This window comes from Oratosquilla oratoria, unplaced genomic scaffold, assembly GCF_046742065.1.
Source record: "Oratosquilla oratoria isolate Oo_2021 unplaced genomic scaffold, ASM4674206v1 SCAFFOLD61, whole genome shotgun sequence".
In the NCBI taxonomy this organism is placed as follows: domain Eukaryota; kingdom Metazoa; phylum Arthropoda; class Malacostraca; order Stomatopoda; family Squillidae; genus Oratosquilla; species Oratosquilla oratoria.
This window is the reverse complement of record NW_027467725.1, coordinates 929,367-951,686: the sequence shown is the minus strand read 5'-3', so window position 1 is coordinate 951,686 and position 22,320 is coordinate 929,367. Positions and strand designations below refer to the sequence as shown.

At 42.5% G+C, this 22,320-nt stretch overlaps 1 protein-coding gene and 3 pseudogenes across 1 annotated transcript; all 4 read left to right on the top strand.

Annotated features, from left to right (window-relative positions):
• The first annotated feature begins 768 nt into the window (after nucleotides 1-768).
• LOC143023799 (nascent polypeptide-associated complex subunit alpha-like) lies at nucleotides 769-10,977 on the top strand. The gene is made up of 5 exons (XM_076182424.1): nucleotides 769-858; nucleotides 5,076-5,185; nucleotides 9,407-9,664; nucleotides 9,906-10,001; nucleotides 10,552-10,977. Exons 2-5 carry the CDS (start codon nucleotides 5,093-5,095, stop codon nucleotides 10,732-10,734), a joined length of 630 nt encoding a protein of 209 aa, XP_076038539.1. The 5' UTR covers nucleotides 769-858; nucleotides 5,076-5,092; the 3' UTR covers nucleotides 10,735-10,977.
• Nucleotides 10,978-11,073: 96 nt separating this feature from the next.
• LOC143023798 (nascent polypeptide-associated complex subunit alpha-like) lies at nucleotides 11,074-13,190 on the top strand (annotated as a pseudogene).
• Nucleotides 13,191-13,288: 98 nt separating this feature from the next.
• On the top strand, nucleotides 13,289-15,403 carry LOC143023797 (nascent polypeptide-associated complex subunit alpha-like; annotated as a pseudogene).
• A 95-nt stretch (nucleotides 15,404-15,498) lies between these two features.
• On the top strand, nucleotides 15,499-21,546 carry LOC143023800 (nascent polypeptide-associated complex subunit alpha-like; annotated as a pseudogene).
• Nucleotides 21,547-22,320: the final 774 nt, after the last annotated feature.

Below are 22,320 nucleotides of genomic sequence, written 5' to 3'. Positions count from 1 at the left end.
TTCTCAGACGTTCCTCATATGTCAGACCTTTCAATTGTGGCACCAGCCTAGTAGCTCTCCTTTGTACATTTTCAAGAGTTACAATGTGCTATGGTCTCTTTGTATTTAGTAAGCATGATGGCAGGCACATCATCTGGGCCAGCAGATGAGTTTTCTCCGAGTTCACTAATTGCCTTCAGCACGTCAGCCTTTGTGAATTGTATATTTAATATTGCTGAGTTTTTGGCCCCTGTTGCTTTGTATTCAGAAGAAATTTTGGGGATTATTCACAATACTTGCATTTTTTGGTTGTGAAAACACTGTTGTGTATTGATGTGATAAGATATTGCAGGTTTTCTGCAAACTTGTTGACATGTTGCCATTTTCTGTTTGAACTTTGATTTTTTATTTTGAAAAAATACAACAATTAAAAAATACTTTCCTATTTTTATTTAATCTTATTATTTTTATTTGTTTATTATTATTAATCTATCTTTTTGCAGCTTCGACAGCACAATTTCTTATTAATAATTATAGATGGCTCTTTTACCTATTAGGGTTGCCGAGCAGTCCTAAAGAATACATCTATTCTACATCCAAAAGCGGATAATATATATCTAGGTTATCTAAACGGTTACTACATATCCCAGACTCTTGCCCTTATTCACTCCTAAGTAAGTAAACTAAGTAAATATATTTACCAATTGGACGGACAAGTACCATTGGAAATATTGAAAGAACTGTTGTAGTCACTGGTGTATTCTTAATTTTCTTTCGTTCTTTATTTAGCCATTGTTTGGAACCCAAGAGATGGCGCTAAAGTCGTCGTTACATCCCTCAGAGCTAAGTGGCGAACGAAAGCAGGGAGTGCTGAACAAGGTTAGTTTTATCAAAGCCCATCGGTGTGAATAACAATTATTTGAAGGACTTTAGATACTTTAAACTATTTATTGTGTTTCAAAGTATATTTTATTGTACAATTTGGAAAAGAGGTTGTTAGGGAACAAAAAAGAAGCACGTGTAAATATTTTAATAAAATCGGGTCCTTCGTATTTTACATTGAAAACTTGTAAGATTTAGTTTCCATAATCCATTGATCTTGTTGAGTTAAATACGAGGTCATGCACGTTTTGAAACTTACTTTTTGTCACAAGTAGGAATGTGTTGAATGTCAGTGTTGTAATAGTGGGTAGAACTGGAGACGTAGGTTTCTTCCAGATATTGTTAGCATCATCATCAGATTTCAATTACAAATTGCGTAGGTTCATATCGGGTAGTTTCTCTTCAAGAATTGCATTAGTCGTCTTTTGTGACAATTGGATTATTGTCCTCTGCCACAGGAACTGCCGCTGTATCCACTGTTTTGACTTAGGAACATGGGGTAGAGGTTTAAGTTGGTGTGCAGTGTGATTACAGGGGAGGTGTCGTTCTGTATCTGAAGAAGTTAATTTATGTCAAATTCCAGAATCACGCAAAACACTTGATATTTAACATGAAGGGTACTATGTTATTACAGTATAACCTAACTTAACCAACAACCATTCGTACAGGGATAAAATAGATCTTTCAAATGCAGAAAAGGAAATGTTTCCATGATAGAGGAACAATAGATCCAAAGGTTAATCTCTTACCTGGTTCTCTTACCTGGTGGGCTTCCCATCCACATCCACAACTCATCTATTTACTAAATCTTGGATGTTGATTTAGATTGTTCCAGTAATGCAAAATTTTCACTTATTTTCTCCTGTGGAATGATGTAGTTTAGTTAGGAGCTAATGTAGAACAAAAATGTTAAGTATCCACGCTGGGTTGGTTGAAAGACCCAAAACACCAAGTAAATATTACAGAACTGTAATTAATATTTAATGGCATTCTATCATTTAGAAAAGTTATGTTTGTATTTATCAGATGTTAATGAAATCAAGGAGAAAATGTTGTTTGGGGGCGACAATGCATGTGCTGTTTGAGTGTTTTGTGTGATAAACACAAGGTAATCTTAACTGTATTTTCGGTTATTAATGCAGCTGAGATGGATTTCCACTGAGGCCTGCCAGCTTCCTTCCCTCCATTGGCAAATTGACCATCTCAGCCCATTGCCAACTCGGGATTTTTTTCCCCGCCAATTATAGGCTGTACAAATACAACATCTACGGACCACCTACACCATGAAATGAGTTCTCAAAGTCCAGGATCACCTTCACATGAGAGGCACACGTGCACTTGCTGCAGCTCTCTCAAACAGCTCACTACGCTACATGACAGAATACCCACACACCTAGAAATATCAAAACAACACCCAGATACTTGTATCACACACCAATACTCTTCTCAGTATTTTTTTAGTTTCGACCATGGGCGCAGTATAACAATAGAAAATTAATTATTAATTTTGTAAATTTAAATGTATCAACGTGATATGCAATTTTGTGGGTGGAAATGAAAATATAAATACCTTGCTACAAGCTAATATGCTTAACCCCTTCCATACGGTGCCGCACACGTAGGCGTCATGGGGAGCGAGTGTATTCGCGAGGCTGCCATATCGGCGTCTTGATTATATTTATTGTAGTCGCCCCTCCATAATGACATTCTTTCTAATTCTTTTGTAATCGCATTTTCTATGGTTATCAAAATTCACGGGTGAAGAGAGAACGATCGATATAAGCGGTGACTATATTTTATGATGCGAGTATTATTACGACACGTCGTACGGCTGGCATTGGCTGCTGCCACCGAGATCTACGTCCATGACGCCTACGTGTGCGGCACCGTATGGAAGGGGTTAAGAACAAAGTCGGTAGCATAGGATTGGGACGCCATCTTGTCGTCTGTCAATTGACGGCCTCGGTACTTCCGACAGTACCTGGCCAGGTACATTTTCTTGAAGGAATGTTATGGAGCGGAGATGCATGCATTCCTTCAAGCTGCAAGAACTTTGTATACTCTGCAAGCTGAGAGAGTGGTTGAAAAGCCTGCCAATGTCTCTCACGACGTCGACGACAACGAGGACGAACCGGTTGGCATTTAATTTGCAGGTAATGATATTAAACACAGGTTAGGTAGTTTAGGTTAGATGAACTTATTATCCTTTCATTTCTTCGACGTCGGCATCTATCATAACAAACATGCATACCATTCGTCCGACACGACTTCGTTACTTACGAAATCTGTTTTAGCACCTTTTTTGTTTATTTCTGCTCGCATAATTGCATATTATGTTGATACATTATAATTTAAAATTAATAATTTTCTATTGCGCCCATGGTCGAAACTATAAATTTACCCTCTTTTCTCTTCCTTTACAACCACCACCAGCCTCCAGTAGCATAGCCATAATTAGATTGCTCACTGCTCCATCAACGTGCTGAAAAATGACACATTGCTATGTGTCATCCCTCGGAATTCTCTTTCCTTCAAGAGGGCAGTCTACTTGGCCAGACTGATGTGACCACCATCCATTCCTTCAAAATTACTTGGAGAGTCTGGATGACAGTGTCGCAAATAACTGTCCAGGGTGTAACACTTCACCCCATACTATGCAACACATTATGGAAGACAGCATTGTATCAATTAAATTCCAGCAACACAGTATACATTCAATAAGGGATTTATGGGAAAACCCTGTTTTAGCTGTGGTATTACAGGAGTCCCTCAAATAACGCGGGGGTTAGGTTCCTGAAATTACTGTGTATGACTAAATCCATGTATGCTGACATTCCATATTAAATACCGAGAACCGTATGTATGTGTACATGTGTGTATGTGGTTTATGTATGTGTTTGTGTGTATGTGGCATATATACATGTGTGCATATGTGGCATATATACATGTGTGTGTGTATGTGGCGTATACACGTGTGTGTGTATGTGGCGTATGCACGTGTGTGTGTATGTGGCGTATGTATGTGGCATATATACGTGTGTGTATGTGTGTGTGTATGTGGCGTATGTGTGTGAATGCGTGTATGTATGTGTCTGTTCACATGTACAAGTAAGCATGTACGTGCGTGTGTCTGTTCGTATTTGTGTATACACGCACGCACATTCACAACATACACTGGTTGTCTAACACGTGTGTAAGCGTGTATATGTTTTTGATCTCCCAAACCACCACTGCCAGTAACAACAAGAACCTCATAAGAGAAAATAAGACTCGACAAGCGCAGTCATTATCAGACTTATTAGTTGTGTTCCAAACGAAAGAAACATTACACTTCAACAGGTTGGGGCGGTAAAATTTCATGATAGCACGGCACAGGTGGTGGAAGCGACAAGCTAAAGCTTGTTGGCTACCCCTTACTCCCCCCACTCCCCTCCCTCCCTCCTGCATCAGTACCCGGAGGTTGACACGTGACCGCAGGCAGCCACCCACGGCTATCCCCTCGCCCCACACCCTTGTTTGAGCAGTTCCCAGTGTACATAATGACAGCATTATATGAGGATCGACTGTATATGGTAAAATAGAAAGCAGTCACCACAAATGTTTGCGATGTTGCCGCATGTGTGCGTATGCGTGCCCAACTCGGAGCGAATTTTAAAACGGTTCTGTACATTTGAGATGGTTTTGTAATTAAATTTGTGTTATTCGAATCCGCGTTGATTGAGGTACTCCTGTACTTGGTTTACATGGAGAAGTTCCGAGGTCTGTCCTCACAGCCATAGTGATCTACTGCTGCTGCCAATCTTGCTGTCCCTCCTCACAAGGGCCAGTTGGTCTGTTACTGTGTTGGAAGACAACCTTCTGATGGCGGTGTAACCTGGCACTGGACTGCTCAGCCAGACAGTCTGGGTTGACAACACCCCCCCCCACACACACACACACACACAACACATACACACACCACCACCACATATGTCCAGCTTCAACCTACCTCTCTCAGTATCCTGATGTTCAACATTATTTATATTGAAAAACCTGTTGTTCGTTTCATTTGTACGAGTTGTCCAAAAGCTTCTATTTTTGTAATGTACTTTTTTCAAATATCACCATGGATCTCAGAAACTGGAGATTTTACCACCCTCTATTATTACAGTGTGTACAGAAATATTAAATGTTGATGCATTAATAGTTCAATGTTTAAATTATTTTTATTTCAGGTCTGCTGATTGTCACAATGCCAGAACTAACAGAGATTGAGAAGACCTCTCCCTCAGAGGCAGAGGGAGCAGAACATGAAGCTGGTTCTGGAACAGAGTCAGATTCTGAGGTAACATATTTACTTTTGTTTTTATTTTGTATTATCATTATTACTGGGAGAAGACTAAGGTGTGAGTGGAGAATGGTATATATGGATGATGCTGTGGGCAATGAGGAGGGTAGGGAATGGATATGTGTGAATGGTATTTTGATGCAGCCTGAAGGGATTTCTCCACATCTCTTTCTGCATGAGGAGTGGTTGCTGATTAAATGAAGCAGCCTTGCTGTGGATGTACTTTCTGTATTGCATCTGACCCAGGCCAGCAGGCAAGATGGGATTGACCCATCATCCAGGAGGAGCCAAGAAGAGGGAGGGGTGGTAAATCGGTGGGAGTGGATTTATGCCTTTTGACTTTGGTCACCTACTTTGTAAAGGGGTAAAGCCCATTGTGTGTGTGTGTGTACACACACACACACACACACACACAAAGGGCTCTTTCCACATTACAAGGGAGGTAGCCAAAGTCAAAGGCATAAATCCAGTCCCACCCATTTCATCACTACATATAAGTATTTCACTTCCATTCACCACCCCTCCCTCCCTCTTTTCTTGGCTCCTGGATGATGGGTCATCACTCCATCTCACCCACTGCCCTAGGTCAGAAGCAATGTAGCAAGACACAGGGCCACTTCACTTAATTGGCAGACCCCTCTCTGGCCCCTTGTGCAGAGAAAGAAAAGATGTGGAGCAATCCCTTCAGACTGCGTCAAAGTATCATTCACACATATTCCCTCACCCCTCCCCCAACCCACCCTTCCGTGCATCACAGCATCATCTATACACAACCTTCTCCACTTGCCTTAATCTTCTGTCTTCTCCCTTCCACATCAGACATTACCCTCTTTTCCAGTGCCCCTTCTACCCCATTCATTCATCTCATCCTTGGTCACCCCCTCATGTTCACTCCTTCCATCTCTGCCTTCCACACACCTTTTACTAATCTTTCTTCACTTGTTCTTTCAGTGTGTTCAGACCATTTCCATAATCTTTCATCAACCCCATCTCCCAACTCCCTTTCCATCCCTGCTCTCCTCCGCACCTCGTTTCTCACTTTATCCAGCAGAGTAATCCCTATCGTACTATCGTACTTCTCAGGCACCTCATCTCGAACAATAACTCCCTGTCTTATGTTCTATTTTCTGCCCCATGCAGTGCTGTTGGCACAATCACCCCTTCATACAATCTCCTTAGGATCCATTCCCAAATTCCTATTTCTTGTAACTTTTTTATTATGGGGGGGTATGTGTGAATGATATTTTGACTTTGCCCAAAGGGTTTTCTCGTCTTCTATTTTTCTGCATGCATGCATGAATGGATGGAGGGTGGGGGGTTTGCCAATTAAATGAAGAGGCCTTGGTGTGGATGTGCTGTGTCTTGCTACTCTGTTTCTGACCCAGGGCAGTGGACGAAATGCAGGGATGACCCATCATCCAGGAGGTGCCAAGAAAAGAGGGAGGGAGGGGGTGAATGAATGGGAGTGGAGTATGTAGGGATGGAATGGGTGGGAGTGGATTTTATGCCATTATTTTTGTTAAGTGTAGTTGGGAAGGCTTATGGGAGGATCTTTATTGAGAGGATTAGGAGAGGAACAGGGGGAGTAATTGGTGAGGAACAGTGTGGATTTAGGACAGGTAGAGGTTGTGTAGATCAGATTTTTGTGGTAAGACAGATATGTGTGGAAAAGGCTTATGATAGGGTAGACAGAAAGGCACTGTGGGACGTTTTGCAGATATACGGGATAGGAGGAAAGCTTCTAGGAGCTGTCAAGAGTTTTTATGAGAGTAGTAGAGCTTGTGTTAGGATTAGAAATGGAGAGAGTGAGTGGTTCGAGGTGAAGGTGGGACTTCGTCAAGGATGCGTTGTCACCCTGGCTGTTCAACTTATACATGGATGGGGTAGTGCGAGAGGTAAATGCAAGGGTATTGGGTCAAGGATTGGAGATGGTTAAAGAAAATAGAGAAAAGTGGGAGGTGGGCCAGCTGTTGTTTGCGGGTGACACTGCGCTTGTGGCAGGATCGGAGGAGGGACTGAGGAAGTTGGTGACAGTTTGGGAGAGTATGTGATAGAAGAAAGCTGAAGATAAATGTGGGTAAAAGTAAGGTGATGAGATGTACAAGGGGTGGAAGTGAGCATTAAGGGAGAGCGACTGGAGGAAGTGGATAGTTTTAGATACTTGGGTGCAAATGTGGCAGGAAAAGGTGGAGTGAAGGTGGAGGTAGAATGTAGATTGAGAGAAGCGAGTAAATGCCTTGGTGGATTAAAAAGTGTAATGAGGAATAGACATTTAGGAATGGATGCTAAGAGGAGACTATATGGAGTGATTGTGCCAACACCACTGTATGGGGCAGAAACATGGAACATAAGAGAAGAGAGAAGGAGTTTGAATGTGTTTGAGATGAGGTGTCTGAGAAGTATGATGGGGGCTAGATAGAGTGAGAAATGAGGAGGTGAGGAGAACGGGTGGAAAGGGAGTTGGGAGATAGGGTTGATGAAAGAGTATTAGGATGGTTTGGACACATGGAAAGAATGAGAAGAAAGACTAGTAAAAGAGGTATGGAGGGAGTGAACATGAGGGGACGTCCTAGGATGAGGTGGATGGATGGGGAAGAGGGGAATGTCTGTTGAGGAAGGAAGGGAGAGGACAGAAGACAGGGGTGAATGGAGAATGGTTGTATATGGATGATGATGTGATGCATAAGGTGGAATGGGCGGGGGGATGAGGGGTGAGGTAGTATGTGCAAGCAAAATTTGAAGCAGCTCAAAGGGATTTCTCCCCGTCTTTTCCTTTACGCATGCGGGGGTCGCCAATTTAATGAAGCGGCCTTGCTGTGGATGTGCTGTGTCTTGCAACATTGCTTCTGACCCAGGGCAGTGGACAGGGTGCAGGGATGACCCGTCATCCAGGAGGTGCTAAGATAAGAGGGAGGGTGGAGGGGTGTGGAGTGTATTCAGGGATGGAATGGGTGGGAATGATTTTATGCCTTTTCCTTTATGGCTACCTCCCTTGTAAGGGGGAAAAAGCCTTGGTATATGTATGTATGTATTTTTGGCTGCCTCCCTTGTAAGGGGGGAAATAGCTATTGGTATGTGTATTTACTTCATTTTTCCTTATTTCTCCTCATTCATCTTTGTTATGTTGTGCATCCCACTGCAACTACCTTTCCCTCCCTATATCTTCCTTCAGATTTAGCAACTCCCTAAAACACTTACTCCTGTGTCTTCCATTATCATATCTCTATCTGGTGCGGCCACCAACCAGCTCCTCTAAATTACTAGATGTAGGTGGAAGAATTCATTTCAGATATCAGGCCAGGGTGTAACACTTCATTCCATAATGTTCAACACATTTTGGAAGACTGCATTGTACACATGTATGCACACCAACAACACATACTATAAGGGACGTATGGGAAAATCATGTTCCTATGGCATTCCTTGGGGAGATCAGACTTCTCAGCCAGTCAAGGAAGTGTTATCATCCTCCTCCTAATAATGTATGTAGCCGAGTCAAAGACATGCATCAACTCCAATCCACCACCCTTGTTTCAGTTTTGTCAAAGTTCCTTGTGGCTGAAGGGACCTGTGTCCTGCTCATTGCCCAGATCAGAAGCAATGTAGCAAGACATGCACAGCAGGACTGCTTCACTTACATGGTGATCCCCATCCCCACATGTGGAAAATAGAGAAGATGGGGAGGAGTCCCTACGGACCACATCAAAATATCTATATACATTCTCCCCTCTCCTGAATTTCCGGTCTTTTCCCTTCCTAGCTCAAAGTCCATCCATCAATCTTGTCCTCGGTTATCTCCAAAGTTTACACCATCCACCTCTCCTTTCTATTATCTTTCGCTAATTTTTAATTGTTCTTTTCATGTGCCCAAACCATCCCAATTAATCTTTCAGCCCTGTGTACCAGCTCCCTCTCTGCACTTCCTCATTTCTCACTGTCCAACCATGTAACCCCTTCCATGCTTCTCATGGCTGGGGCAAGTTGATTGCACTTGTTGAGAGTTGTTTGGAGTGGGAACGGTGTCTGGATGGGAGCATCCTTGGAGGGACTGGGTATTGGTGCTAGTGTGTGACTGGAGCAGCATGCTCCCTGGCGTATGCCCCTAGTTGATGATGACATAAACAGTTCATAAGAACCACCCTAGAATGGCAATATGTTTAAATTTGTTTTATGTATATTGACATACAGCTTTTAGTATCAGTCTGGTTTACTTGACAGGAATCTCTGCCAGAGTTGGAACAAGGCACAAGTGGCACCACAGCACCTGCCATCACAGAGTCTGCAGCAAAAACTACCAAGCAGAGCCGGTCTGAAAAGAAGGCACGCAAGCTCATGTCCAAATTAGGTTTGAAACCTATCCCAGGAGTTAACAGAGTTACTATTCGCAAGAGTAAGAATATATTGTTCGTTATCAACAAACCTGATGTTTTCAAGAATCCAGCCTCAGATACATATATTGTATTTGGTGAAGCAAAGGTGAGTAGGCCCCTCAATTTTTATGGAATTGCTTGTGAAGAATTTAAGATATCCCAAAAGGGGTGTGAAGTTGTGTTTAATATATTTGAAGTGGAAATATAGATTGCCAGGCTCTGTTAGTGTGTAATGATTGCATCCATTTTGCCAGGCTCTGTTAGTGTGTAATGATTGCATCCATTTAGAAAGGTGTAATTTAGGACCCCAGACACAGGGTTAATTACTGATTACCAAATCTTTGCAGATTGAAGATTTGAGCCAACAAGCACAGATGGCTGCTGCAGAGAAATTCAAGGAAACTGCAGCCAACCCAGCTGCCGATACCAGTGCTCACACTACAGTAAGTTTGTGTGCATGGAAGATTTTAAATGGTCATGTGATGATATGGAGATGGGTTCACACAATTTGCTGAACACGTGATGAAATATCTCCTGCCTGTCTGAGAAATAATTGGAAAACTGTCTTCATGTATTACAGAAGACTTCATTGATTGACTTGGATTTCTATTTTCCAAATAATTTTGGGAACTTAAAAAAAATTAATTTGTACATGTGAAAGGGAGGGCATAGGTCATGTAATGTGGAACCAATGAGTGCCTGCAAGGTTGTAAGAGAATCCCCTCCTGCTGCTATCTTCAAAATCAACACCCTGAACTCCATCTGGAGGTGGATTTATACAATCTGTGAACCAGGTCTCAGGCTTTGGTGTACATTACAGCAATGCATGAGAAAGCTGAGACCGCCAGTGCTACTAGACAATAATTAATTTTTTAAGATATTCATTATACTAGAATTGGTCTTGGTACAAAGGATCAGTTTTCCATGACTCGTTAAGGGCTTTAATTGATATAGTTTATGAAATTTGTTCACACAAAGTGCTTTGCCTTTCAGGTACCAGCTGCTATACCAGAAGATGAGGAAGAAGAGGATGAAGAGGTGGACGAGACTGGATTGGAGGAGAAGGATATTGAACTTGTGGTTTCCCAGGCCAATGTCACAAGGGCAAAGGCTGTTAAAGCACTTAAGAAGAATAATAATGACATCGTTAATGCAATTATGGATCTTACCATGTGATAAATGCGATAATGCCGAAAGAGCAATATGAAAGAAAAACACAAGTTGTTGGATTATTATTATTGTATTTTTTTTTTTTTTTTTTTTTTTTTTTTTTTTCTCTCCTCCTTCTTACTTCTATCACCCTGTATTGAATTGATCTGCAAATGTCTAGAATTGTTTCCATGTACTTGTGTGCTGATCTGACAGATGGCTCTTGAATATATTAAAAATGTGAACTATACATTAAAAAATGACACATGATATTATGTTTTATTTTTCCCAGGGTCTTGCTGTGTATTGCTACATGGCTCAATGACATGCACAATTGTCATTACGTCGTTCACTATTCACGTGATGTCATGTACAGCTAACATGACATCATGCATTATTATTGTGGTACTCCCCCAGGTAGGCGTAGCTCCTCCTTGGGGATCGGTGCCATCTGCATAGAGCTGATGGCCAGGGGTGGTTGCTGCTGATTGGCCCCCAACTCTTGGGGTTGGGGGGGTGGTCCCACGACGTAGACGTTGCAGCTCCAGGACCGGACAAAAGAACACAAATACATACCTCATCTCTACATCAACAACACTCTAATACCACACACAAACACACCGAAAATTCTTGGTGTACTCACTGTCCAACCATGTAACCCCTTCCATGCTTCTCATGGCTGGGGCAAGTTGATTGCACTTGTTGAGAGTTGTTTGGAGTGGGAATGGTGTCTGGATGGGAGCATCCTTGGAGGGACTGGGTATTGGTGCTAGTGTGTGACTGGAGCAGCATGCTCCCTGGCGTATGCCCCTAGTTGATGATGACATAAACAGTTCATAAGAACCACCCTAGAATGGCAATATGTTTAAATTTGTTTTATGTATATTAACATACAGCTTTTAGTATCAGTCTGGTTTACTTGACAGGAATCTCTGCCAGAGTTGGAACAAGGCACAAGTGGCACCACAGCACCTGCCATCACAGAGTCTGCAGCAAAAACTACCAAGCAGAGCCGGTCTGAAAAGAAGGCAAACAAGCTCATGTCCAAATTAAGGATTGAAACCTATCCCAGGAGTTAACAGAGTTACTATTCGCAAGAGTAAGAATATATTGTTCGTTATCAACAAACCTGATGTTTTCAAGAATCCAGCCTCAGATACATATATTGTATTTGGTGAAGCAAAGGTGAGTAGGCCCCTCAATTTTTATGGAATTGCTTGTGAAGAATTTAAGATATCCCAAAAGGGGTGTGAAGTTGTGTTTAATATATTTGAAGTGGAAATATAGATTGCCAGGCTCTGTTAGTGTGTAATGATTGCATCCATTTTGCCAGGCTCTGTTAGTGTGTAATGATTGCATCCATTTAGAAAGGTGTAATTTAGGACCCCAGACACAGGGTTAATTACTGATTACCAAATCTTTGCAGATTGAAGATTTGAGCCAACAAGCACAGATGGCTGCTGCAGAGAAATTCAAGGAAACTGCAGCCAACCCAGCTGCCGATACCAGTGCTCACACTACAGTAAGTTTGTGTGCATGGAAGATTTTAAATGGTCATGTGATGATATGGAGATGGGTTCACACAATTTGCTGAACACGTGATGAAATATCTCCTGCCTGTCTGAGAAATAATTGGAAAACTGTCTTCATGTATTACAGAAGACTTCATTGATTGACTTGGATTTCTATTTTCCAAATAATTTTGGGAACTTAAAAAAAATTAATTTGTACATGTGAAAGGGAGGGCATAGGTCATGTAATGTGGAACCAATGAGTGCCTGCAAGGTTGTAAGAGAATCCCCTCCTGCTGCTATCTTCAAAATCAACACCCTGAACTCCATCTGGAGGTGGATTTATACAATCTGTGAACCAGGTCTCAGGCTTTGGTGTACATTACAGCAATGCATGAGAAAGCTGAGACCGCCAGTGCTACTAGACAATAATTAATTTTTTAAGATATTCATTATACTAGAATTGGTCTTGGTACAAAGGATCAGTTTTCCATGACTCGTTAAGGGCTTTAATTGATATAGTTTATGAAATTTGTTCACACAAAGTGCTTTGCCTTTCAGGTACCAGCTGCTATACCAGAAGATGAGGAAGAAGAGGATGAAGAGGTGGACGAGACTGGATTGGAGGAGAAGGATATTGAACTTGTGGTTTCCCAGGCCAATGTCACAAGGGCAAAGGCTGTTAAAGCACTTAAGAAGAATAATAATGACATCGTTAATGCAATTATGGATCTTACCATGTGATAAATGCGATAATGCCGAAAGAGCAATATGAAAGAAAAACACAAGTTGTTGGATTATTATTGTATTTTTTTTTTTTTTTTTTTTCTCTCTCCTCCTTCTTACTTCTATCACCCTGTATTGAATTGATCTGCAAATGTCTAGAATTGTTTCCATGTACTTGTGTGCTGATCTGACAGATGGCTCTTGAATATATTAAAAATGTGAACTATACATTAAAAAATGACACATAATATTATGTTTTATTTTTCCCAGGGTCTTGCTGTGTATTGCTACATGGCTCAATGACATGCACAATTGTCATTACGTCGTTCACTATTCACGTGATGTCATGTACAGCTAACATGACATCATGCATTATTATTGTGGTACTCCCCCAGGTAGGCGTAGCTCCTCCTTGGGGATCGGTGCCATCTGCATAGAGCTGATGGCCAGGGGTGGTTGCTGCTGATTGGCCCCCAACTCTTGGGGTTGGGGGGGTGGTCCCACGACGTAGACGTTGCAGCTCCAGGACCGGACAAAAGAACACAAATACATACCTCATCTCTACATCAACAACACTCTAATACCACACACAAACACACCGAAAATTCTTGGTGTACTCACTGTCCAACCATGTAACCCCTTCCATGCTTCTCATGGCCGGGGCAAGTTGATTGCACTTGTTGAGAGTTGTTTGGAGTGGGAACGGTGTCTGGATGGGAGCATCCTTGGAGGGACTGGGTACTGGTGCTAGTGTGTGACTGGAGCAGCATGCTCCCTGGCGTATGCCCCTAGTTGATGATGACATAAACAGTTCATAAGAACCACCCTAGAATGGCAATATGTTTAAATTTGTTTTATGTATATTAACATACAGCTTTTAGTATCAGTCTGGTTTACTTGACAGGAATCTCTGCCAGAGTTGGAACAAGGCACAAGTGGCACCACAGCACCTGCCATCACAGAGTCTGCAGCAAAAACTACCAAGCAGAGCCGGTCTGAAAAGAAGGCAAACAAGCTCATGTCCAAATTAAGGATTGAAACCTATCCCAGGAGTTAACAGAGTTACTATTCGCAAGAGTAAGAATATATTGTTCGTTATCAACAAACCTGATGTTTTCAAGAATCCAGCCTCAGATACATATATTGTATTTGGTGAAGCAAAGGTGAGTAGGCCCCTCAATTTTTATGGAATTGCTTGTGAAGAATTTAAGATATCCCAAAAGGGGTGTGAAGTTGTGTTTAATATATTTGAAGTGGAAATATAGATTGCCAGGCTCTGTTAGTGTGTAATGATTGCATCCATTTTGCCAGGCTCTGTTAGTGTGTAATGATTGCATCCATTTAGAAAGGTGTAATTTAGGACCCCAGACACAGGGTTAATTACTGATTACCAAATCTTTGCAGATTGAAGATTTGAGCCAACAAGCACAGATGGCTGCTGCAGAGAAATTCAAGGAAACTGCAGCCAACCCAGCTGCCGATACCAGTGCTCACACTACAGTAAGTTTGTGTGCATGGAAGATTTTAAATGGTCATGTGATGATATGGAGATGGGTTCACACAATTTGCTGAACACGTGATGAAATATCTCCTGCCTGTCTGAGAAATAATTGGAAAACTGTCTTCATGTATTACAGAAGACTTCATTGATTGACTTGGATTTCTATTTTCCAAATAATTTTGGGAACTTAAAAAAAATTAATTTGTACATGTGAAAGGGAGGGCATAGGTCATGTAATGTGGAACCAATGAGTGCCTGCAAGGTTGTAAGAGAATCCCCTCTTGCTGCTATCTTCAAAATCAACACCCTGAACTCCATCTGGAGGTGGATTTATACAATCTGTGAACCAGGTCTCAGGCTTTGGTGTACATTACAGCAATGCATGAGAAAGCTGAGACCGCCAGTGCTACTAGACAATAATTAATTTTTTAAGATATTCATTATACTAGAATTGGTCTTGGTACAAAGGATCAGTTTTCCATGACTCGTTAAGGGCTTTAATTGATATAGTTTATGAAATTTGTTCACACAAAGTGCTTTGCCTTTCAGGTACCAGCTGCTATACCAGAAGATGAGGAAGAAGAGGATGAAGAGGTGGACGAGACTGGATTGGAGGAGAAGGATATTGAACTTGTGGTTTCCCAGGCCAATGTCACAAGGGCAAAGGCTGTTAAAGCACTTAAGAAGAATAATAATGACATCGTTAATGCAATTATGGATCTTACCATGTGATAAATGCGATAATGCCGAAAGAGCAATATGAAAGAAAAACACAAGTTGTTGGATTATTATTGTATTTTTTTTTTTTTTTTTTCTCTCTCCTCCTTCTTACTTCTATCACCCTGTATTGAATTGATCTGCAAATGTCTAGAATTGTTTCCATGTACTTGTGTGCTGATCTGACAGATGGCTCTTGAATATATTAAAAATGTGAACTATACATTAAAAAATGACACATATTATGTTTTATTTTTCCCAGGGTCTTGCTGTGTATTGCTACATGGCTCAATGACATGCACAATTGTCATTACGTCGTTCACTATTCACGTGATGTCATGTACAGCTAACATGACATCATGCATTATTATTGTGGTACTCCCCCAGGTAGGCGTAGCTCCTCCTTGGGGATCGGTGCCATCTGCATAGAGCTGATGGCCAGGGGTGGTTGCTGCTGATTGGCCCCCAACTCTTGGGGTTGGGGGGGTGGTCCCACGACGAAGACGTTGCAGCTCCAGGACCGGACAAAAGAACACAAATACATACCTCATCTCTACATCAACAACACTCTAATACCACACACAAACACACCGAAAATTCTTGGTGTACTCACTGTCCAACCATGTAACCCCTTCCATGCTTCTCATGGCCGGGGCAAGTTGATTGCACTTGTTGAGAGTTGTTTGGAGTGGGAACGGTGTCTGGATGGGAGCATCCTTGGAGGGACTGGGTATTGGTGCTAGTGTGTGACTGGAGCAGCATGCTCCCTGGCGTATGCCCCTAGTTGATGATGACATAAACAGTTCATAAGAACCACCCTAGAATGGCAATATGTTTAAATTTGTTTTATGTATATTAACATACAGCTTTTAGTATCAGTCTGGTTTACTTGACAGGAATCTCTGCCAGAGTTGGAACAAGGCACAAGTGGCACCACAGCACCTGCCATCACAGAGTCTGCAGCAAAAACTACCAAGCAGAGCCGGTCTGAAAAGAAGGCAAACAAGCTCATGTCCAAATTAAGGATTGAAACCTATCCCAGGAGTTAACAGAGTTACTATTCGCAAGAGTAAGAATATATTGTTCGTTATCAACAAACCTGATGTTTTCAAGAATCCAGCCTCAGATACATATATTGTATTTGGTGAAGCAAAGGTGAGTAGGCCCCTCAATTTTTATGGAATTGCTTGTGAAGAATTTAAGATATCCCAAAAGGGGTGTGAAGTTGTGTTTAATATATTTGAAGTGGAAATATAGATTGCCAGGCTCTGTTAGTGTGTAATGATTGCATCCATTTTGCCAGGCTCTGTTAGTGTGTAATGATTGCATCCATTTAGAAAGGTGTAATTTAGGACCCCAGACACAGGGTTAATTACTGATTACCAAATCTTTGCAGATTGAAGATTTGAGCCAACAAGCACAGATGGCTGCTGCAGAGAAATTCAAGGAAACTGCAGCCAACCCAGCTGCCGATACCAGTGCTCACACTACAGTAAGTTTGTGTGCATGGAAGATTTTAAATGGTCATGTGATGATATGGAGATGGGTTCACACAATTTGCTGAACACGTGATGAAATATCTCCTGCCTGTCTGAGAAATAATTGGAAAACTGTCTTCATGTATTACAGAAGACTTCATTGATTGACTTGGATTTCTATTTTCCAAATAATTTTGGGAACTTAAAAAAAATTAATTTGTACATGTGAAAGGGAGGGCATAGGTCATGTAATGTGGAACCAATGAGTGCCTGCAAGGTTGTAAGAGAATCCCCTCCTGCTGCTATCTTCAAAATCAACACCCTGAACTCCATCTGGAGGTGGATTTATACAATCTGTGAACCAGGTCTCAGGCTTTGGTGTACATTACAGCAATGCATGAGAAAGCTCAGAGACCGCCAGTGCTACTAGTCAATAATTAATTTTTTAAGATATTCATTATACTAGAATTGGTCTTGGTACAAAGGATCAGTTTTCCATGACTCGTTAAGGGCTTTAATTGATATAGTTTATGAAATTTGTTCACACAAAGTGCTTTGCCTTTCAGGTACCAGCTGCTATACCAGAAGATGAGGAAGAAGAGGATGAAGAGGTGGACGAGACTGGATTGGAGGAGAAGGATATTGAACTTGTGGTTTCCCAGGCCAATGTCACAAGGGCAAAGGCTGTTAAAGCACTTAAGAAGAATAATAATGACATCGTTAATGCAATTATGGATCTTACCATAAAAGAGGAAGAGGAGGCGAATCAAGTAGGGAAGAAAAGGTAAAAGGTACAGATGGAGAGTTGATAATGGAAGAGATGGCAGTGAGGGGAAGATGGGCAGAATATTTTAGGGAGTTGCTGAATGTGAAGGAAGATAGGGAAGGAAAGATAGCTGCAGTGGGAAATACGAAGAAAATGAGAGTGATGAGTGAGGAGAATGGAGGAGAAATAAGGAAGGATGAGGTGAAGGCAGTTGTAAAGATGATGAAAGCAGGTAAGGCACCTGGTCTGGATGGATGTCATACAGAATGTCTGAAAAAGGGAGGTTCAGTGATGGTGGACTGGTTGGCGAGATTATTTAATGTTTGCTGGAGAGAGGGTAGAGTACCGGAGGACTGGAGTAGTGCCTGTATAGTTCCTCTTTACAAGGGAAAAGGGGACAAGTGTGAATGTAGTAATTTCAGAGGGATTAGCTTGTTGAGTGTAGTAGGGAAGGCTTATGGGAGAATCTTAATTGAGAGGATTAGGAGAGGAACAGAAGGAGTAATTGGTGAGGAACAGTGTGGTTTTAGGACGGGTAGAGGTTGTGTAGATCAGATCTTTGTGGTAAGACATATGTGAGAAAGCTATAGGAAAGGGGAAGGATGTTTTTTGGGCTTTTATGGATCTGGAAAAGGCTTATGATAGGGTAGACAGAAAGGCACTGTGGGAGGTTATGCAGATTTATGGGATAGGAGGAAAGCTTTTGGGAGCTGTCAAGAGTTTTTATGTGAGTAGTAGAGCATGTGTTAGGATTGGAAATGGAGAGAGTGAGTGGTTTGAAGTAAAGGTGGGACTTCGTCAAGGATGCGTTATGTCGCCCTGGCTGTTCAACTTATACATGGATGGGGTGGTGCGAGAGGTGAATGCTAGGGTAGTGAGTCAGGGATTGGAGAGGGTTAAAGAAAATGGAGAAAAGTGGGAGGTGAGCCAGCTGTTGTTTGCGGACGACACTGCGCTTGTGGCAGGGTCAGAGGAGGGATTGAGGAAGCTGGTGGCAGAGTTTGGGAGAGTATGTGATAGAAGAAAGCTAAAGATAAATGTGGGTAAAAGTAAGGTGATGAGATGTACAAGGGGTGAAAGTGGCAGTAGACTGGAAGTGAACATTAAGGGAGAGCGACTGGAGGAAGTGGATAGTTTTAGATACTTGGGTGCAAGTGTAGCAGGAAAAGGTGGAGTGAAGGTGGAGGTAGAATGTAGATTGAGAGAAGCGAGTAAATACCTTGGTGGTTTAAAGAGTGTAATGAGAAATAGACATTTGGGAATGGATGCGAAGAGGAGACTGTATGAAGGAGTGATTGTGCCAACAGCACTGTATGGGGCAGAAACGTGGAACATAAGAGAAGAAGAGAGAATGAGTTTGAATGTGTTTGAGATGAGGTGTCTGAGAAGTATGGCGGGGGTTACTAGGCTAGATAAAGTGAGAAATGAGGAGGTGAGGAGGAGAACAGGGGTGAAAAAGGATTTGGGAGAGAGGGTTGATGAAAGAATATTAGGATGGTTTGGACACATGGAAAGAATGAGTGAAGAAAGACTAGTAAAAGAGGTATGGAAGGCAGATGTGGAGGGAGTGAACATGAGGGGACGTCCTAGGATGAGGTGGATGGATGGGGTGAAGGGGGCTTTGGGGAAGAGGGGAATGTCTGTTGAGGAAGGAAGGGAGAGGACGGAAGACAGAGGTGAGTGGAGAATGTTTGTATATGGATGATGTTGTGACTGCATGAGGGTGGGGTAGTATGTGTGAGTAAATTTTGACGCAGCCCGAAGGGATTTCTCCCCGTCCTCTCCTTATATGCAAAGGGGGACGGAGAGGGGGGGTCGCCGATTAAATGAAGCGGCCTTGCTGTGGATGTGCTGTGTCTTGCGACACTGCTTCTGACCCAGGGCGGTGGGCGGGGTGCAGGGATGACCCGTCATCCAGGAGGTGCTCAGATGAGAGGAAGGGTGGGAGGGGTGTGGAGTGTATTTGGGGATGAAATGGGTGGGAGTGTTTTTATGCCTTTCCCTTTTTGGCTACCTCCCTTGGAAGGGGGAAAATGCCTTGGTATATGTATGTATGTATGTACCATGTGATAAATGCGATAATGCCGAAAGAGCAATATGAAAGAAAAACACAAGTTGTTGGATTATTATTATTGTATTTTTTTTTTTTTCCCTTTACAAGGGAAAAGGGGACAAGTGTGAATGTAGTAATTTCAGAGGGATTAGCCTGTTGAGTGTAGTAGGGAAGGCTTATGGGAGAATCTTAATTGAGAGGATTAGGAGAGGAACAGAAGGAGTAATTGGTGAGGAACAGTGTGGATTTAGGACGGGTAGAGGTTGTGTAGATCAGATCTTTGTGGTAAGACAGATATGTGAGAAAGCTATAGGAAAGGGGAAGGATGTTTTTTGGGCTTTTATGGATCTGGAAAAGGCTTATGATAGGGTAGACAGAAAGGCACTGTGGGAGGTTATGCAGATTTATGGGATAGGAGGAAAGCTTTTGGGAGCTGTCAAGAGTTTTTATGTGAGTAGTAGAGCATGTGTTAGGATTGAAAATGGAGAGAGTGAGTGGTTTGAAGTAAAGGTGGGACTTCGTCAAGGATGCGTTATGTCGCCCTGGCTGTTCAACTTATACATGGATGGGGTGGTGCGAGAGGTGAATGCTAGGGTAGTGAGTCAGGGATTGGAGAGGGTTAAAGAAAATGGAGAAAAGTGGGAGGTGAGCCAGCTGTTGTTTGCGGACGACACTGCGCTTGTGGCAGGGTCAGAGGAGGGATTGAGGAAGCTGGTGGCAGAGTTTGGGAGAGTATGTGATAGAAGAAAGCTAAAGATAAATGTGGGTAAAAGTAAGGTGATGAGATGTACAAGGGGTGAAAGTGGCAGTAGACTGGAAGTGAACATTAAGGGAGAGCGACTGGAGGAAGTGGATAGTTTTAGATACTTGGGTGCAAGTGTAGCAGGAAAAGGTGGAGTGAAGGTGGAGGTAGAATGTAGATTGAGAGAAGCGAGTAAATGCCTTGGTGGTTTAAAGAGTGTAATGAGAAATAGACATTTGGGAATGGATGCGAAGAGGAGACTGTATGAAGGAGTGATTGTGCCAACAGCACTGTATGGGGCAGAAACGTGGAACATAAGAGAAGAAGAGAGAAGGAGTTTGAATGTGTTTGAGATGAGGTGTCTGAGAAGTATGGTAGGGGTTACTAGGCTAGATAAAGTGAGAAATGAGGAGGTGAGGAGGAGAACAGGGGTGAAAAAGGATTTGGGAGAGAGGGTTGATGAAAGAATATTAGGATGGTTTGGACACATGGAAAGAATGAGTGAAGAAAGACTAGTAAAAGAGGTATGGAAGGCAGATGTGGAGGGAGTGAACATGAGGGGACGTCCTAGGATGAGGTGGATGGATGGGGTGAAGGGGGCTTTGGGGAAGAGGGGAATGTCTGTTGAGGAAGGAAGGGAGAGGACGGAAGACAGAGGTGAGGTTGTATATGGATGATGTTGTGACTGCATGGGGAGAAATGGGCGGGGTGGGGTGGGGGTGGGGTAGTGTGTGTGAGTGAGCTTTGACGCAGCCCGAAGGGATTTCTCCCCGTCCTCTCCTTATATGCAAGGGGGGACGGAGAGGGGGGGTCGCCGATTAAATGAAGCGGCCTTGCTGTGGATGTGCTGTGTCCTGCGACACTGCTTCTGACCCAGGGCGGTGGGCGGGGTGCAGGGATGACCCGTCATCCAGGAGGTGCTCAGATGAGAGGAAGGGTGGTTGGGGTGTGGAGTGTATTTAGGGATGAAATGGGTGGGAGTGTTTTTATGCCTTTCCCTTTTTGGCTACCTCCCTTGGAAGGGGGAAAAAGCCTTGGTATATGTATGTATGTATGTATGTATTTTGTTTTTTTTTTTTTTTTTTTTTTTTCTTCTCTCCTCCTTACTTCTATCACCCTGTATTGAATTGATCTGCAAATGTCTAGAATTGTTTCCATGTACTTGTGTGCTGATCTGACAGATGGCTCTTGAATATATTAAAAATGTGAACTATACATTAAAAAATGACACATGATATTATGTTTTATTTTTCCCAGGGTCTTGCTGTGTATTGCTACATGGCTCAATGACATGCATAATTGTCATTATGTCGTTCACTATTCACGTGATGTCATGTACAGCTAACATGACATCATGCATTATTATTGTGGTACTCCCCCAGGTAGGCGTAGCTCCTCCTTGGGGATCGGTGCCATCTGCGTAGAGCTGATGGCCAGGGGTGGTTGCTGCTGATTGGCCCCCAACTCTTGGGGTTGGGGGGTGGTCCCATGACGTAGACGTTGCAGCTCCAGGACCGGACAAAAGAACACAAATACATACCTCATCTCTACATCAACAACACTAATACCACACACAAACACACCGAAAATTCTTGGTGTAACATACGATACATCCATGTCTTTCAAACAACACCTCACAAACATAAAAAACAAATGCACACCTAGACTTAACGCACTTAAGTCAATCACTGGAACAACATTTGGACAAAACAAAGAAACTAATATAACAATATACAAACAATGCATACGCTCAGTGATGAATTATGCGAGTCCTGCATGGGCTCCTAATCTCAGTGAGACACACCACAACACCCTTCAAATCATACAAAACAAAGCCCTAAAAACAATTACAGGCTGCACAAATACAACACCTACAGACCATTTACACCATGAAACAAAAGTACTCAAAGTCAAGGACCACCTCGACATGAGAGGCACACAAACACTTGCTGCAGCCACCACAAACACATCACACCCGCTACACTACATAGCAGAACACCCACACACACCAAGAAACATTAAAACTACACCCAAAGACCTTTATTACGCACAGATACTCTCTTCTCTTCCTCCACAACCACCAAATACCAGCCTCCGGAAACATATTCATAATCATATC